Raw genomic sequence first — 19,610 nt, 5'->3', positions numbered from 1 at the left:
GGGAATATTACTCAGTCATAAAAAAGAATGAATTTCTGCCACTGCAGCAACGTGGATGGGCCTAGAGAATACTATGCTTAGTGAAATTAGTCAGACAGAAAAGGACAAAAACTGTATGATATTACTTATATGTGGAATCTAAAAATTAATACAAATGAATGTATATAGCAAAACAGAAAGCGACAGGTACAGAAAACAAATCAGTGGTTACCAGAGGGGAGAAAGAAGAGGGGAGGGGGAAGATAGGGTTATCAGATTAAGAGATGCAAACTACCATGTATAAAATAGATAAGAAACAAGGATATACTGTATAGCACTAGGAATTGCTGTCATTATCTTGTAATAACATTTAAAAGAATATAACCTGTAAAAACACTGAATCACTATGCTATACACCTGAAACTAATATAATATTGTAAGTCAACAATACTTCAATAAAAAATGATAAAAGTTTAAACATAAATAAAGTCAATCTACTGAGTGCCTTTAAGGGGTCTGAGTCCTGAGCTGGGGCCATTAGGGTGAGTAGCAATCGTTCACCCTCTTTTCTGAGCCTCTATTTTCTCACCTATAAAGTAAGGGTAATAATAGTGACTCTCCTCACAAGGCTATTGTGAAGATCCAATGAGAAAAACAAGAAAATAAATATACCGTGATGTTTGTGAAAGTGCTTTGTAAACTCTTTAGAGAGTTATAAACATAAGGTGTTGAAGACAACTCGAGGAGAGGAAAACTCTTCAGCTTTTTCTGGTGGCTTTCCTATAACTGTTGACCATCCAGCCCCACGAATTTATCAAATACTAGCATTCTCTTCTTTAATGTCAGATTATATTCATTTTTTATATTCATATTTTTAAATGTACTTTTCCACCTCTTCTCTCCTCCTCCCACTTTACTGTGTTCCATAAATTGTAATGTTCTTTAATATCAATACGGCACTACAATATCAAATTATACAAAACATTAAATAAAGCATCAATATAAAATTCAAAGCAAAGAATAGCCCAAGGGCTCACAGCTTACAGTTTACAAGCCCATGTGTACACAGGCCCATCTGTGAGGGATATGTTAAACACTGTCAATTGCATGGGTTATAGCTGATGGAGATCTCATCCAGGCTCTGGTTAACTCCCGGAGTTAATGAGAGAAGACTGTTCCTGCTCTGTACTCGTAGGCTGAGGCCCTAGTGCCACCTCTTGTCTGGGAAAGAGTGGTTTATGGAAGTGGAGGCATTACTCTTGGAACTGAAACCTTCCCCAATTCAAGTCTTCTGGACATATATTAGGTCTACTGTATTTTTACCTCTCCTCTGATTCTGTATTATATGTACTAATAGGTGAATTTGGTCATTATGTCTATTCTTGTTAATAGAAGACATTCACTTAGAGTTTGCTAAGTACCAGACAACACACAAAGCACTACAGAGGAATGAGAAACACATAATATGCATGATGCCTGCCTTGCAGGATTGTAGAAGGAAGTAAAACCAGCATTTATTTCCAGGCAGCAAGTGTTACTTTAGATTCTCCAACCAATGACACCTTGAAGTGAAGCAACTGAGGCTCAGAGAAATAAATTTTCTAAGATCACACAGCTAGCAAGTGTCTGAGCCAGGTTTATCCAAGGTCTGCCTTGTTCTGAAGTCCACGTGAAACCTTGCCACTCAACTTCACTACTTTCCTTAATCAGGGAAAGTGAACACAGACATTAAAGGAAACCTACAAATGAATAAGGACTAGAAATTCTACAGACTCATAAGTGCAAGGGAGACTGAGGGTTTAAAGTGCCCGGAGCTAGACTGGCCCTGATCTGAGCAGATTCTCAAGCAGGTCAATCAATGAATGATACAACCTGAGAAACAAGTAAGGTGGATACCAGCCAGAGAAAAACAAAACAAAACAAAACAAAAAACTGTGCTGGAACCAAGAAAAATAGCACTGTGGGCAATTAAAACTTCTAATTAGAATAAAAGCTATAATCCCAGCACACCGTTTTGTCCTCCAGATTAAGATGCTTCATCTTTATGGCAATAGGAAGAATAAAAAGGACTATGGAAACTTTGTAAATTACCAAAATGTTCACAGACTATCTTCCAGGCAAATACAAAGGAGTGCTGCTTCATTTGTTAGAATATTGCCAAGTTCGGGCTTCCCTGGTGGCGCAGTGGTTGAGAGTCCGCCTGCTGATGCAGGGGACACGGGTTCGTGCCCCGGTCTGGGAGGATCCCACGTGCCGCAGAGCGGCTGGGCCCGTGAGTCATGGCCGCTGAGCCTGTGCTCCGCAACGGGAGGGGCCACAACAGTGAGAGGCCCGTGTACCACACACACACACACACAAAGCAAGAATATTGCCAAGTTCATTACGCTCAGCATTCATTAAATATCCCTTCCCACATAGCGCTCTCTTAAACAAGGTGAATGGAATCATTTTTCCCCTGATATTTGGTGTAGGTTCCAGTGACATAAGTGGGTAAGAGGATTTACGGAGGAAAAGTGAATACACTTGGCAACGTTTTCAAACATTTGCTTGGATTTTGTTTTCTAGGAGATGTACGACTGAGGGGTCAGACGGGGGTTCCTGCTGAACGCCGCGGCTCCTACCCATTCATTGACTTCCGCCTCCTTAACAGTGAGTAATCAAGTGTACCTGGAAAGGAACAAATGTTTCCTTGAAAAAAAAAATCTCATTTCCCTCTGAACTTCAAAACCCTTGGAGGTCCGCCTTCCTTCCTCCATCTCTCCCTGCCCAGTTGCAAATTAACCCTTGGTCCTTAGATTTCCTTAGTAGTGAAGTCATCCGGGCCCTGCCCTACCTCACAGAGCTTCAGTGAGGGTCCAGTGGAATCATGCCAGCTTTAAAAATGTAAATCTTGAAAACAGTGAAGCCCGACACGAGGAAGCTATTCCTTTCATTATCCAGGGCATTCTCTCCACCTTCAGCCCGGACTAGGCTAGAGGAGATTCTATTTTATTTTTAAAACCCCACAGGGTAACCTATTGTACAGCTGCCCTTAGTAACTATCCATTATCTAATTTTACTTTCTTTGTCGAATCTAAGTCTCTGAGGTCTGTTCTTGCATCCCTGGTAAAACGCTTCACCATGGCGGAGTCCTTTCAGTCTGCACGTGCTGCTGCTTCCTCCATTATAACTACTTCAGAGGTTCATTTATTTCTAACTTTCCTCTTCATATACTATTCCTCCTTTGGAGATTTGCTCAACCTCTGGTTCATAATTCTCTTAATTTCAGGTTCCTTTGGAAACCCAAACCAGTACCAGTCACCCCTCCAGAGTTCACGTCTTCTAACTATCACAATCATCCTTCACTTGGGACTTGGGGGTGGGGAATGAAGAAAATGGATAAATTTCACAACTTGCTCCAAGGCTTTCGGTATGTGGTTCTCATAGCACTTCCCATCCATAAATTTCAAAGTGCTGGGTTGCACCCACAAAATATTACTTTCCTTTGGCATAAACAAGTTCAACTCAAGAGGGAATTTGATTTACCTTGACCCCTGGAAATTACTAGGGGAGATTGGAACTTGCTATTTCTGATCCTTAGATCCGCCAAAGGCCAGTGAAAGATGGACGTGTGTATTTCTCCTGGTTTGTCCACCTCCCATATCAGTGTGCAATATCTGTTTTTTCAGCTCTATCAGAGACACAGGGATTCGGAGTAACTCTTTTCATACTAGAGACAACTTCCCCCATCCAGACCCAAAAAAATGCATTTTAGAGGATACAGTCGAGTTCCTAGACTAATGCAATATTGGTTACAGCCTATGGGGAGCTCTGATGGTGTCTCTTACCCCACCTTACCCTGAATGCGTTGTTCCAGCTATCCATGGAAGTTATCCCTTTGACAGCCCCTAGCCTGTATGGATTTCCAGGTCCCAGGCATATGGTCCCACCAAGCAGTGCGGGGATAAGCAAGGGTCCAATTCACTGTCTCATATAGACCAGGACTCAACGGCATCACATGCCGAGGGTCAGAGGCAGAAAATAACCAAAAAGCCTCTTTTCAATAGTAAATGAAATGTTATATCATGGGTCCTAATATACGCCATGAACAAATGAGGAAAATAGGAGACATTTCTCCTTATAATTCCAAGGTTCCAAATGATAAACTTGTTTTGTTTATCTTAGTGTTAATGAGCAACATCAACTACTAATATAGTTATCCTTGCAGGTGGGATTATGGAATATTTAACTGTCTACATCATAGGTTTCTGTAACACTTGGATTTTTTTTAATACTTTGTTTCACTTTTTTTTTTTTTTTTTTTTGCGGTACGCGGGCCTCTCAGTGTTGTGGCCTCTCCCGTTGTGGAGCACAGGCTCCAGATGTGCAGGCTCAGCGGCCATGGCTCACGGGCCCAGCCGCTCCGCGGCATGTGGGATCTTCCCGGACCGGGGCACGAACCGGTGTCCCCTGCGTCGGCAGGCGGACTCTCAACCACTGCGCCACCAGGGAAGCCCTGTTTCACTTTTTAAGCTGAAAAAAACTGGAAATTATAAAAAATTTGAAGAGGAAACCCAATGCAGATAATACTTCGCTGTTATATTATTCACAACATAATATTAGACCATCTGTAAGCAGGTGCCATCCTGTCATCCCTCTGCTGTAGATCCTCCAGGAACTTCCCGGTACCTGGACTCAACCCTAGCCTCCTTCCCCTGACTCTCTGCCCTCCATCCTCCTTTCACCTTACCTGTTGCTCATGACCTCCCACCCGCCAAGTGACAGTGTTGGCCATCCATCCTGCAGTTCACGTTCTCCTCTGCTCAGCACTCCACTCTGGATAACTCTTTCACTCGTATTTCTTTATCAGTAGCACATGCTAAGGCAATAATAATTTGCCTTCACTGTACTTTGTTTTCTAAGTGGTCTCAATTTATTTCCCTCGATACAAAAAACCACATCCCAAGATAGACTACAAGATCCGAAAGGATATTCTCTTTAGAGTTATTGATATCTTAGTAACTCCTGTTAACTGACCAATTAAAGTGTCCCCTTGAAAAGATTATATTAAATAATTATAAATGTCAATCATCTTCATTTAACCAAACAAATCAGATAGAACTGAAGCCCTCTGCTATTTTTCCTTATTTGTGATACTACCCATTCCATTGTCTAGAACCAATGACATTACTGTGGTCACTCTCCACAGTTTCCTTAGTCTACAGTTAAAGCAGATTGTCACCAAGTAGCAGCAGATGTGTGCATATCTATGTTATATAGAGTCACATAAGGTATAATATATGTGTCACATCTCCTATTGCCTTATCATATACAGTCTACTTAATTCTCTTTGATCTCCTTCATGTCCTTGTTGTGGTTTGCCTGAGTTGTTAGTGTGTGCTTTCTGCCTAAAGGGAAACATTTTACATATAACTTTATAAAAAATTTGAAATAAACCCCTGAGAAGATTTTGAGACTTCCTCCTAAAGCTTTTAGTTTTACCAGCTGATTCCAATTCTACATGATAAGTGCCAAACTAAAGTGATTTTTATATGTCATTTACGTTAATTTTGAGTCCGTTTTTTCCAAGAATAGGCACAGACACATTTTCCTCAGGTGCTTGCAGTTCTGCACACTCTCCCAAGGTAGAATCTCATCTAGGACTTTTTAAAAAAAACGTTTGTACGAAAAACTGAACCACCATAGCCTCTCTTCCCCGTGTCTGCATCCCTACAGCATTCCTCCTAAAAGGCTTTGTGAAACCTACATGGCTGCCATTCCCTGTCCAAAGTGTCCCTGGTGGCTTACCCTCTACCACCCACCTCAGCTATGCCTTGAATGGCTGAAACATGCCTAAGCAAAAATGTACACTAAGTAGTAAGACCCATTGTACTTCTCCATGGGCCCCATTAGCCACAGCCCCCAACCTGCCACAACAGGACAGGAGACATCAGAATTCATATCTAAAATAACTTTCCTTCTATCCGAACACAGTCTCTAGATATTCAAACAGAGAACTAGAACAAGGATGGGCAAACAACAGCTAATGCACCAAATCTGTGTCCCTACCCTGCCTGTTTTTGTCAACAAGATTTTATTGGAATACAGCCATGCCTATCCATTTATATATTGTCTACAGCTACTTTCACCCTACAGTGGCAGAGTAGTTGCAACAAAGACCATATGGCCCACAAAGCCCCAAATACTTAGTATATGGCCCTTTACAGAAAAAAGTTACCAACCTTTAAGTTAGATTTTTAATCAGGGTAAAAGAGTTTATGACATCAGTATAGGCACATTTAGTCCAGTCTATTTTCCTTGTTAATGTCATATTTTTTTTCTTTTCAATTCCCAGTGCCATCACGTTACATTAAGAATGGTCTCACGTTAAAAAATTTACATGCAGTAGAAGTATAAACAAAAAGGGAAACTCTTGCTGATCCAGATTTTAAACTCCACAAGTATAACTTCTAAATGCACAAATTTTTTTTGCAAGAGGTGCTCTTTTCCCCATATTCTGTGAGGGCATAGTACTACCATGCCCATGTACCTGTCATCTACATGTAAGGTGACAATATATACCTAGTTTGCCGGAGATAGTCCTAATTTACACCTGTTGTCTAGGCATACCTATTAATAATGCCACTTTTCAACTCCCAAAACATCCTTATTTGGACAATAAATTACAAGGCCAATGGATTGTATGTTTTTCCCCCCAAAAAGTACTCTGAGACAACACCCCTCCTATGTCACATGCAATCTGAGAATAAAGATCAGAAAATCCTCCTCATAAGAAATTCATCCAGATCAATAGAAACATGTGAGATAAAATTACTTGTTAATAGCCAGTTTCATGTCCTATTTATATTTCATACAATTTAGAAAAGAGGCATCTATATGAATTTCTAGAAGCTTCTCTGGATAAGTAGCAGGAAACTGTGACTTCAGCACCATTGTGTGGGACACAGGAACTATAGACTTTTAAAGAAGAGAGTCATCTTTACCTCTAAGCGTGGAGGGGCAGAACAGAATGTGAAAAAAGGGTGACAATTATTTTTAATCCACATGAGGTTCTAAAACAGAGAACTGGAGGAGGGCAGGAGGGATGGGAATGTAATGGCTCATCTTATCCCCATGCTGATTTCCTACATACTGACTTCATTTACTGACTTTGTCTGGGGGGAAACAAGAGAGGGGAAAATGTAGAGGAGTGTTCGGAGAGACGGGTGGCCAGGGATGAACGTCGCAGAAGCAATTACAGTTTCTGCAGAGCAGGTGGCTCCAGTGACCCCTGCTACATCTCTGTCTCCTGGCTTAACGTAATCAGGAGCCTGAGTAGATAATGACTAGGTGGAGATGTTCCCGTGGCAACCACTTCAGAGCAACACGATGTGATTTCCACACTGGCTCAGCAAAGGAAGTGACATACAAAGCAAACATGCCCAGTGACTGTGGAGCTTGAGAGAAAGAAGGAGTATCAGCTGGAGGTTTTAGGGCACCAAATATCAGCTGCCACAGAGAGCCTGGAGCTCCAGACCAGCCCCGGGGCTGTGCAGTAGTAGGTTAATTGGCTATTTGGCTTGTCCTGTCAGTTAATTTGCTAATCTTGATGTTTAAAGTTCTATTCCTCCAGATCTGCCTCTCCAGGCAGGGCCATTTTAGCTGCACAAGCATGAGGTAATTTTAGTAGCACTACCAAAATATTTTCCTTTGATCGTTATTTCCAAAATAGAATATTTGCAAACATATATATATTGACCTTTTTATGAAGAATTGACCCAAAGACTCAAATGCTTTTTTTTAAAATGCTTTTTTAAAAGCTTCCATCTAAACACATTACACCCTGCAGAAATATAAAATACATTCACAAAATGACAGTCAACCAAAAGCCACCCTGCATGTTACAAACCATCTGGTGCTAAGTGATATCCCCATCTTAAAGAGGGAGGGGCGGCAATTTGATTATAAACTCCATTTTCTAAGAGAGAATTCGTAGCAGATGGTAACAGCCTTTCAGTAATCTTCTGAAAGATAACTTTTTTAAAATTGAAGTATAGTTGATTTACAACATCATGTTAGTTTCAGGTGTATAGCACAGTGATTCAGATATAGATAAAACTATAAATATACATATTATTTTCAGATTCTCTTCCCTTATAGGTTATCACAAAATTTTGAGTATAGTTCCCTGTGCTACACAGAAGGTTCTGGTTGGTTATTTTATATATAGTCATGTGTATATGTTAATCCCAACCTCCTAATTTATCTCTCCCCTCACCCCCCCTTGAATGATAACTTAAATGTTACCTATGAGAACCACACAAAATGTAAAGAACCTAAACTAAAATGTGACAGCTGAGATATTGTTTAGGGTGCAAACTTGCAAGTAATAGATACATAAGTTCTGAAGTTCTAACGCACAGCATGGTGATTTTAGTCAACAGTACTGTATTATATACTTCAAAGTTGCCAAGAGCTCTTAACTGTTCTCACCACAAAAAAGAAATGATAACTAGGTGAAGGAATAAAGGTGTTAACTATCGCTACAATGGTAATCATATTGTAATACATAAAGGTATCAAATCAACACTTTTGTACACCTTAGACTTACACAATGTTCTATGTCGTTATATCTCAAATTGTTTTAAAAAAGAAAAATTTAAAAAAAGAAAATAGACACTTCCCTGGCGGTCCAGTGGTTAAGACTCTGTGCTTCCATTGCAGGGGGCATGGGATCGCTCCCAGGTTGGGGAACTAAGATCCCACATGCTGCGCAGCGCAGCCAAAAATATGTATATATTAAAAACAGAAAATAAAATAAAAACATCCTTTGAAAAATGTTGCTGTGATTTGAAAGAAGTCATGCTCAGAGGATGATATCCCACCAGCCCCAAACCCCGGCCCCCAGCCCTGTGCTCCCCAAACAGAGAAGGGAGGCACTGGCTGGGATCAGCTCAGACTTCTCCAAGGTTAACGCCCCACAATTTCAAAGTTCAATATTTGCCTTCCTCTGGGAGAAAGGCAAGGCATTGGTTGTGGTTGTGGTCGTGATGCCTTCTGACTCACCTGGAACGTACTCCTTGATGGGCACTCAGGGTTTCTGGCTGCAGGCTCCCCAGCACTTCAGATGCGGAAGTGCCAGAGCAGTAGGATGGTTAGCCACCGAAATGCCACTGCGCTGCAGAAGACAGAGTTGATGGTGTCCGCACTGTTTTCCTTGTTCCCTGTCACTGTTTATCACTGGCCATCAGTGGACTGCTTCTTAGGATAAGCAGTATGCCAGGCCCCAAAGATACGAATATACGTGAGACATAACCACTGCCTTCGAGGAATGTACAGAGACATAAGCAAATACATTTTGATATGACTGATACATCTAATAATACATGTGTCTAGAATAAGAGTACACATAATACGAGAAACATATGTGTGAACAAGATTCAGAGGAGAGAGTGATAAACTTGGGGGAAGTTAAAGAAAGGAAGAATTAACTCTATCTTGGGAAATGAGAGAAGGCTTTCTGGAGGAACTAAAACATGAGCATCTCTGAAGCAACGATGATGTGAAGGAGGGCTGCACACTGAGGCCAATGTCCTTCAGGACCTAAGGAACCAGGAAAGAGTCGTCAACCCTTCTACTCAACTAGATGTAAATGTTTTGGGGGGATGCAGTATTCAAGGAGGAGCCAGAGAAGTCAGGAGAGATCATGCAGTAGCCCTGAGTGTCTGAGGAAAGCCACATTCAAAAAGGAAAGAGTTTTCACCCTCTAAAGCCAGAACTGAAAATAGCCCTTGCCTTCTGTTAACCTGGCTGACATCATTTAACAAATTTATTTTTTATCTGAGTGATGAAAAACAGAAAATTGAATCCGTGAGCCCAGTATTTCCTCTGGGCTGTTATCCACTCATTCAGCAAACATTCGCTCTATGCCCAGCAGGCCATGAGGCCAAGGTGCCCTGGGCCACACCAATAACCACCGGGCTGATGGCTAGCTCCTGTCTCTGATGACAATGGACTGGAGTCTGCCAGATCCACCAAACACAAATATCCGAATAATTCCTTTCCAGTCAACAAGGACTGGGGGGTGGTGGGATGGCACCTACTACATCCCTGGGCTGAAGATTCCGAGTACTTAAAAGGAAACTTGGAGATATTCCTCTACCCTCAAAGACCTAACAACCTTATTAGATGGATAAGACAAATACACATTATACCAAGGACCATACGAGAGCATAAATGAACTAGTTCTTTTTTTAAATTAATTTATTTATTTTTGCTGTGTTGGGTCTTCGTTTCTGGGCGAGAGCTTTCTCTAATTGTGGCAAGCGGGGACCACTCTTCATCGCAATGCGCGGGCCTCTCACTATCGCGGCCTCTCTTGTTGCAGAGCACAGGCTCCAGACATGCAGGCTCAGTAGTTGTGGCTCATGGGCCTAGTTGCTCCGTGGCATATAGGATCCTCCCAGAGCAGGGCTCGAACCCATGTCCCCTGCATTAGCAGGCAGATTCTCAAACACTGCGCCACCAGGGAAGCCCTGAACTAGTTCTTAAGTAAATGACACGGACGGTAAATCAGAAACAAGAGAAGGCAGAGATGACTGAGTTGCCCTGAGCAGGAGAAGAGGACCTTATGGTCTCATGCTGAGATCTAAAAGATAAGGCAGAGTGTTGACTGGTTCAGGAGTTGCCTAGAAGTGAGACTGGGCTGACATATGGGAGATATTAGCACTGAGTAGGAAGAAGGTCCAAGAAGTAGTAAAATACGTTGACTAGAGAGAAAATGAAAAGGCTTGGAATGCCAAGATAAAGGATTTGAACTTGATTCCTGAAGCAAAGAGGATCGCTAGAGAATTTTAAGAAAAACGTGGATAAAGTAGTGTTTCAGAAAATTAAGTCTCATCCATATGTTAGGGGGAACAGACCCAATGAATCAAAAGGAATATAGTCAGGTGGTAGACTATGATGGCAGTAGAAATAAAGATATAAATCCAGACATGATGTGGAGAAAAGGAGATAAAATGTGTTGATACTGAAGACTGGGCGTTCCAGGGGTTGGTCTGGTCATCTGAAAAACTGGAGGTGAGGTCAGTGGTGAGGAAAGTGGAGGGTGGTGGGGAAAATATGGTGAGCTCAGTCAGGACAAGTTGTTTGCAGGAGAGTCAAGTGGAAATGTCCAGGAGAAAGCTGGAAATAAGGGATTGCAGTGCAGGACAGAGAGGCCTGTTTTGGAAGCTCCACTTGGGAGTCACATCTGTCCATGAGCCATATGGCCAGAATAGGTATCACAAAATCAACGACTACTTTGTTCAAATGCTCCTAGAGTATTAGTTTATAATAAGCTTGATTTAGCAAAGCACAAGACAGTTGATGAGAAAGCCCACAAGGAAGGAAGTTTCACCAGCAATTTCTTTTCCTCTGTGAGAAATAATTTAGACATCACAGTCAGACACCTCTCCCCAACCCTCCCCTCATGGATTCTATTCAGTACAAACGTGGCTGCTTATATCAGAGCCCAGAGGGTTTGCTAACTCACCTGAACACAGCACAGAGAAATGGCAATTTTCTGCTGCAGCATTTCCTTGAATAAAACCCTAACCACCTGGAGTATTTCTGGCATAGTGGTGTCTTTGGATTTCTAGAGACAGTAAAATATAGAGGGAAGCAAGAGTAAGTCAAGTTTTTTTGACTGAAGTTTCCCTCTGAGTCACTGAGCTAGAATGACTTGTTTGTTAAATGAAATTAAATTCAACCTACCCAGAAGCAGTCACAGCCGATATCTTGTGACTTCATTAAATAAACAAAATGAGGGGTTATGTCCTCTGATTGCCACCCTACTCTCAAAGTTTCAGAAGATCTAAAAGACTCACCATGGTCCCCATTGAACTATATATGGAAAAATACAGTGTTTCCATCCTTAAAATCTTTTGTGTGTTTCCAAACTGAGATCTCAGGGTTAACACACAAGATCAAGATCTTGTTTTCTTTCTAACTAGCAAACCAGATTGCCTTGGGGCACCTGGGTGGTTTATTACTGATAAGTAACCTTAGGAGGGAGGGCAGTAGAACACATGCCCGAGGAAAGTGGCAGCAATTACAGAGGAAAATCCCAGGGGAAGGTGGCCAATGTCACTGCACCTAACAACGGTCACCACAACAGCCTTAACCTAGGAGGTGCTTAACCCCAGGTCCAGGATGCAGGTGGCTGGCGGTGGAGCCCTCTCAGGCAAGGCTCCCCAAGGCTGCAGTCTCCCCAAGGCCGAGAAGCACAGGAGGGCTGCTGCGAACACTTAGAAATAAGAGGCCTTCACACCCCCGCAGGCTGCTTCTCTGCCGGGTCCACCATAGCTGCCCACCTAGATCCCCGCGCCCACTGAACCACCGTCAGCAAGAGACTGGCAAAAAGACGATGAACTTGCAAGTCAGACCTGAGTTTCAATCTTACATCTTTTGTGAGCGTGGGAAAGATGCTCAAACTACTTAATGTCCACACATATAGAAGGACATTGTAACATCAGACTCACTGGGTCAAGGTGAGAGGTAAATGAGATCAATGTGTCCAGCAGCCCGTCTGGCTCCTAATGGGTCCTCAATAGATGTAGTTTAACTTTGGATGTACCTACGCCTACCTGGCCACCTCCTCCTAGGAGACATCTACATTCGTCCCACCGTATTCACAGGGGATTGGTTTCAGGAGCCCTGGGCCACGCGGATACCAAAATCGGCGAATGATCGAATCCCTTACAATCCACCCTCCTCATCCGCGGATGCGGAACTCACAGATACGAAACCTGCAGATAGGGAGAGCTGTCTGTCTGTCTTCACCGCTCGAGCCCTGGCCCAGCATTATGACCTTTGTGAAGACTTGCTTAACCCTCCCAGCTAACTAATTATTCCTGCTTCTGTGCTCCCACCATATCTCCAAGAAAGTATCCATCACACTGTCACTGCAAACTCTTTGAAGCTGAATCTCCAGATAGTATATTCTCAAAACATCCTGAGGTGATCTGATGCAGCGAACCTGGACCTTCTATGAGTATTTGGAAACCACTGACGTAGGTCAATAATGCCACACACATAGCATATCAAATGATAATAATAATAGCTAAGATGTGTGGAGCCTTTAGGTTCCAGACATTGTATTACATACTTTGCACAGATTGACTCATTTAATCCCCACAAGATCCCTATGAAGTAGGCACTGCTATTTAAAATGAGGAAACTGCAGAAATTAACACACCACTGTGAAGCAATTATACTCCAATAAAGTTGTAAAAAAAATAAAAAATAAAAATAAAAAAATAAAATGAGGAAACTGAAGCCCAAAGAGGAGAAATAACTCTCCCAGGAAATAACTTGTTAGTCAGAATTCAGACCTCAAAAATACAATGCCAGAGCACAAGTTCTTAACCATCCTGGACTATAACTCTTCTTTATATATGAATTTTAATATTCAAAGTCAATACATGTATGTCATACATTCCTTTTAAGTGCCAATTACTCATATGAAGTATTTTTCTTACATTATAATCATTATTTTCTTTTTATAGTACATTTAGACAATTCCCTTTTTGGTATGAAATGCTTCAATATCATTGAACAAATGTTTCTATAACTTAACAAGAAATTTGTAATTATACACCTAAATGCTAGATTTAGCAACTTTTCAACTCTGTTTTTCAATATTCCTACTGTTCTGGCAGACGGTGCCAAGTGACAAATTGCTCATTTCATCACCTGACCTTGTGTTCTTTGATAAGAAAGAGAAGGGTGTGGTGGTGACAGCTGAGGACGCTTGTCAACTGTCCCCAAGAAGAAGGAAATGGAATCACTATTGTGACAAATTTAAGTCAGATTTGAGGCTGCCACCGGTTGCTTTAATTTTTCTCCAGAGGGAGTTGGTTATTTCCTGTCATGCAAACTACATCGTTGAAAGACAGTTTCTCAAAATGTTTATAATACATGAAGTAAAAAGAAGCAGGATACAAATCGCGTAACTTAAAAGAAGATCTCAGTTATGTTTTTAAAACTACACCAGAATTTTAACAGGGATTATTTCTAGATGATTATTATTTCCCTCTTTCTGTTTTTCTATTTGTTATATCATAAGCATGTATTCCTCTTATATTCAGAGAAAAAAATGAAATTTTATTGAAAAGAAAAAAACTCAATGTTGACCAGAAATAGAATCTTTACCTTTTTTCCTAAATAAAGTAATATCAGCACACAGAAAATGAAGTTGCAGCCATGATCCAGAAAACATTATTTACTGGGCTATCTTGGAAAACTGATTGGAAGTTGTGAGGTTAGGTAGTTATCGAAGTCATGTATGGTACTTCACAATGATGGCTTGTCCTTTAAAGATGAAGTTTATTCCAAAGAACATGAATCCAGACTTCTAATTCACATTTAAACAGCACTTTACATTTGACAAAGCTTTTAAATGAAGGCACTCAAGAGATCTTTCAGCCCTGTTTTTCAGTTTTACAAGCAAAAAAACAACCAACAAAAAAACAGAGAGGCTAAGTGACTCACTGCAAGGTAATGAAAGAGTAAAGATCCAGGATTCAGGCCTTTTGACATTGTTTTTCCACACAGTCACACGACCTTCCTTATTTAAACGTTAACTTAAAGATATAAAATAACTTTTACCACTTGTGATGAGAGAAAAGATAAAACAAGGATTCTCCCTGAAGCTGGTGGGAGCCAGCTGCCTGGGTTTGGATTCTGGCAGCAGCGGCTGCCCAGACCTCTCTGTGCTCCAACTTCCTGGGCCGGAAAAGGATTGAAGAGTACAGACCTCATAGGCTTATTGTGAAAAGTAATGAGTAAAGTAAAGTGCTAGCACAGTAGCCATCCCAGTACAGATCCTCAATAACTGTGGGCTTTTATTATTACGGTTATTCATATTTCTATTTCTCTATGACCATATGTAGAAGTGCTTTGTGGGAAGAGTATACAATACATAACACATTTGACTTCTACTGAAGGCAGTGATTCATTAACCCTTTTCAGTTTTTCATTCTTTCACTTATTCGTTCTTTCAACAAATATTTATTGAGCTTCCCCCTGCAATGCCAGACACATCTCTTTCCCAAGTACGCTTCTAAATAAAGTGGTAGGAGAAAATGGTAGCTGGAAACATGGGATTGGAAGTATTTTGGTTTTGTTTTTGCAAGACATTTAAGCATGCTGAAATTATGGTGAGAAAGATCTAGTTGAGAAAGGACAATGGAATATATGAGAGAGAAAAGTCATAACTGGGAGTTGTTAGGGAGGGGGAAGTTTCCCCCTCTACCCGTCTTGAGTTCTTGTGGAGAGACAGATAATAACATGGACACAAGACAGATGAAAAGGAGAAAAAGAAACAAATTTCAATTCATGTGCATGAAGGACTCATAGAAAGGGAACCTAAGAAGTGGCCAAAGCAGGCTACTTTTATACTTTTTTACACAAAATAAATTTGTGAGGAATTGACAGGATGAAGAAACTTAGGTTTGAGGTGCCCAGTTAGGGAAGAATCTAAACAGAGTTTGGGCTTGTAAATTAGAAGAAGAAATAAGGTTTGTTTATGCAAGCGTCTCAGCCCCAATTCCCAGTCGTCCGTGATCAGGGTGTCCTTCTACCTCCAGATACAAGGAGTGCTCCTTTCACATGAGAGGCTGATTTCCTGCTTTCAGGGGGACAGAGAGGAAAATCAGAGCATCCCTCTTACATTGACCGTTTCTTAAGTAATTTTTTTTTTTTTTTTTTTTTTTTTTTTTTTGCTGTACGCGGGCCTCTCACCGCTGTGGCTGCTCCCGTTGCAGAGCACAGGCTCCAGATGCACAGGCTCAGGGGCCATAGCTCACGGGCCCAGCCGCTCCACGGCATGTGGGATCTTCCCAGACCGGGGCACGAACCCGCGTCCCCTGCATCGGCAGGCGGACTCTCAACCACTGCGCCACAAGGGAAGCCCCCATCTTAAGTAATTTTAATTCAAAATAATCAATATGCCATTGAGGCATATTTTGGGGTGACCTGCCTGGGGCCCCAACAGAGCAAAATGTTCTGAAAACGTAGTAGGGGGACTGGCCTTAGAAAAGGAGGCAGCTCATCTAATAGAATGGATAGAACGAAGACAAGAATGTCTGCAGAGTAGGTTTTATAGGTTTTGTAGCAAAATGGTAAGGAATGTCCCACCTAGTGACTTTCAATCTCTCCATGAAGTAGGAAGCAAGGTGGAGGGTGGTAGAGACAGGGCACTGGAGGACCCTCTGAGCTCGACGGCCACGCATTTGTGGCCCAGAGAGAGAGTTCTGTGCTCCACCTGGCCACCAGCCCTCAGCGTCTGTTGGACCACAGCTGTGGTGCCACTAAAAGGAAAATTCCAGCAACAGCATGGTGGCCTGGCCCCACCTGGGACAGCTAAGTCTGTGTCATTGCTTTCCCGTTTTCTCACAGTGTGGACCATTATAGATAAGCTCGTCACAATATAGATAAGCTTGTCACCGTTCCTGCCCCGGGCCCCCCCCAACTCTTCCACATCTCCCACAGTGCAAAACTGAAAACAAAGAAAGTGATAACCTCCTGTCAAAGACTCCTCTCTTCTTTCTTGGGCTTACTTGTGCTCTGTGGGTAACATAATCTGTAAGGAATGTCCAGAGATGAAAATAAGTTTCACTTCTGTCTCCAGTGTCTCTGCCCTGCACACCCACCCCATGACCACCCACAGGAGCCAGTTCATCACATGAAGACAGCTGTGGCAGCAGCTAGTTCATGTCTAGGCGGGGGTTGGGAGGCGTTTCCTCCTTGCTCTTCTTCCCCCAGTGGCTATGGATCCTGTGGCCATGTGAAGATTTCTAGCACCTTCTCTCCCAAGAGTCACCAAGAATTAGTCAAGTAGAACAAACTTAACCTTAGCGTAGATTGCAAGCCCTAGTACCCCCCCTTCCCTCTCCCACCTACCATTTTTTGACAATCTTTGCCAAGTGAAAAAGGAAAGTCCCCCATCTCCTCGCTTCTTTTCTCATTCTTTCCTTTTGTGCCTTAGCAGATCCGCTTTGTTTTCTATTTTGGAGACAATTCTTGGTAAAGACCAGGAAACTAAAAATCCACCCAAAAAACCTTCTCCTTGGAAGACCTGGAGTAAATCTCTCTCTCTCTCTTTTTTTTTTAAGAAGAAAAGGTAAACTAAACAATTCATGTTTATCGAGAATATACTGAGTGCCAGGATATGGGCTACAGGAGATAAAAGATAAAACATTTGGGGAAAGGCTGGTACACAACTCAGACAACACCAGCTAAATTAACACGAGATAAACTGACAGGTGCCAAGGAGGCTCCCATGGAGACAGCATTGGTCATTCTAGTGAAGGACCTCATGGAGGGGTTGGCATTGGTACTTGGACAACAGTTGGATTTTTATAAGTAGAAATTTTAAAAAGTGCATTCAAAATAAAGACCAGAAGTGGGGAAAAGCTGGGTTCATTCAAAAGCTGAGTGCCTTCAAATCCTAGGGTGAATGTGTAGCGTTGAAGGGAGAGAGCTGCACAGTTGGAGGGAATGTAATCAGAATTGATGTAAAATTAGGCTGAACTTTTACTAAACCATGGGGATTGTTTAGAACTATACCAGGGGCTGTCTTGAATATCAGTTTGTCGTTTACTCTGTAAAATAAAACGGAGACTCACTGAAGGCTTGTGTGTAAAGAAAAATACGTTTTCTCCTCCCTTGTTCCTTGCACAGCAAGTGGTTGCTTCTTTTTACTATTAAAACTAAGTTACAAAGGAATGGCCAGTGATTCCTGGCTGTACAATGAAAGTGCATTCTCTACCACTTCAACACCTTTAGTCCAATCTCCTACACCTAAGGGCAAGACTCCTTTAATGGCATGCTTTATAAAAACCCCATATACTGCTCTTGATGTCCAATTCTATTTCAAATTGTTAAATAGAAAGTTTAGGATCTCAATCTGATATCAATATAAAATGTATCATTGTAACTCAAATTAGCTGATATTTATTGAGAGGGTTCTCTGTGCTAAGCCCCCCCCCCCTTTTTTTTTTTTTTTCTTGCGGTACGCGGGCCTCTCACTGTTGTGGCCTCTCCCGTTGCGGAGCACAGGCTCTGGACGCGCAGGCTCAGCAGCCATGGCTCACGGGCCCAGCCGCTCCACGGCATGTGGGATCTTCCTGGACCAGGGCACAAACCCGTGTCCCCTGCATCGGCAGGCGGACTGTCAACCACTGCGCCACCAAGGAAGCCCCTAAGCACTTTTTATGTATGACCTTATTTATCCCTCTTAACAATGTGGTAGGTTCTGTTCATTATTTTTATCTTCAGTTGACACAAGAGGCAGTGGAGGCACCAAGGAGATGCAGAAGTCCACATAGCTGCATGGGACACAGTCAGGTTGCAAAGCCACACAGTAGATTCTAGGGATCATCCCCCATAACCCTTTGCTGGAAGGCTCCCCACCACCCTCCCTGATGACGATGGCATCCTCCTTAGGCCGGTCTCCAGACACACTAAGGCTGCTGGGATCCTCTTTTTCATGATTTATTCACTAAATAGATACGTATTGAGCACCTACTCTGTGTCAGGCAGTGTTCTAAGGGCTTAGCTCCAACAGTGCGAAGGAAACAAACAACAAACTTCCTTCTTTTAAAGGACCTCTTCCTTTAGAGTATTTTCTCTACCACATTTGTCCCTCTTGATTATAGCAACAATTATTTAAGGGGAAATATTAGGTCTGCATAATGTAAACACTATTCTTGATACTACTGCCAAAGCATCTTAATCTTCATGTAAAGAATTAGTTTCAAAGACAAATAAATGATAATACCTCAGAGGGAAATGTCTTAAAAGATAAGTGTTGATCAATATATTGAAAGACAAGCATGTTCTAGTCAGTTGAATATTCTCTTAATTGGGAATTGCCAAACACAAATAACCTGTTTTGAAAGAATTATAATAGAACCAAAAATTCCTAAAACAAAGCTATTTGAGACATAACTTTTAGTTTTTCTTCAGTGACTCATGACTTCTGAGAATCTTAGAATTCTTCAGAGTCAATTATTTTTAATAGCAATTATTACCTGGAACTGCAAAACAATCTTTGTGAAGACGTTAGCTTTCTTATGTATAAACTTCCCATTTGCTGAACTTGCACAGGCCAGTGGTACCACCTGAGACTTTGAAAATAATCTAAAGCAGTGGGTTTTTATTTCAGCTGTTTGGAAATGACTAACAGAGTAATACAATGGATGAATTTCATCTAACATTAATAGTTGGATAAGTAAAAAACACCCACTATATGGAAATTAGTAAGACATGTCACTATAGCCTTATGACAGGAATGTTCTCTTAGAGTATTTTTGAACTACCTATTTAACAGCTCTTACCACCTTAAATCACCCATTGGTATTATTTTTTAAGTGTTTTAAATAGAGAAGATTAAGAGAAGGCACATTATACTCGTTTAAATGATAATTAAGAAGCTCTGATAACCATTTACCAATGATATTAATGGCATGAATATTAAGAAAGGGTGACTCAAGGTGATTTAAGGACAATTTAAATTGCATAAGAGAGATGAAAAATTGAGCTGAAGTATTAAGGAATTCTTAAATTCCGCTTCTTACATTGTGGAGTGGAATTTTAAATCAGGATGA

General features: G+C 41.5%; 2 protein-coding genes across 3 annotated transcripts in view; one reads left to right on the top strand and one right to left on the bottom strand.

Moving 5' to 3' along the window:
* The window catches only part of MTFR2 (mitochondrial fission regulator 2), a 157,455-nt gene that overhangs the window by 7,945 nt on the left and 129,900 nt on the right, over positions 1 to 19,610 (bottom strand). The window lies entirely within an intron of this gene.
* PDE7B (phosphodiesterase 7B) overlaps positions 1 to 19,610 on the top strand; it is a 215,292-nt gene that overhangs the window by 130,602 nt on the left and 65,080 nt on the right. Inside the window, exon 2 of the mRNA XM_060114761.1 lies at positions 2,545 to 2,628. Coding sequence (XP_059970744.1) covers positions 2,545 to 2,628 — 84 coding nt within the window. The remainder of the gene's footprint in view (positions 1 to 2,544; positions 2,629 to 19,610) is intronic.

This window comes from Mesoplodon densirostris, chromosome 12 (genome assembly GCF_025265405.1).
Source record: "Mesoplodon densirostris isolate mMesDen1 chromosome 12, mMesDen1 primary haplotype, whole genome shotgun sequence".
Lineage (NCBI taxonomy): Eukaryota > Metazoa > Chordata > Mammalia > Artiodactyla > Ziphiidae > Mesoplodon > Mesoplodon densirostris.
The sequence above is the reverse complement of the archived record's forward strand: the minus strand, read 5'-3'. Positions and strand labels throughout refer to the sequence as shown.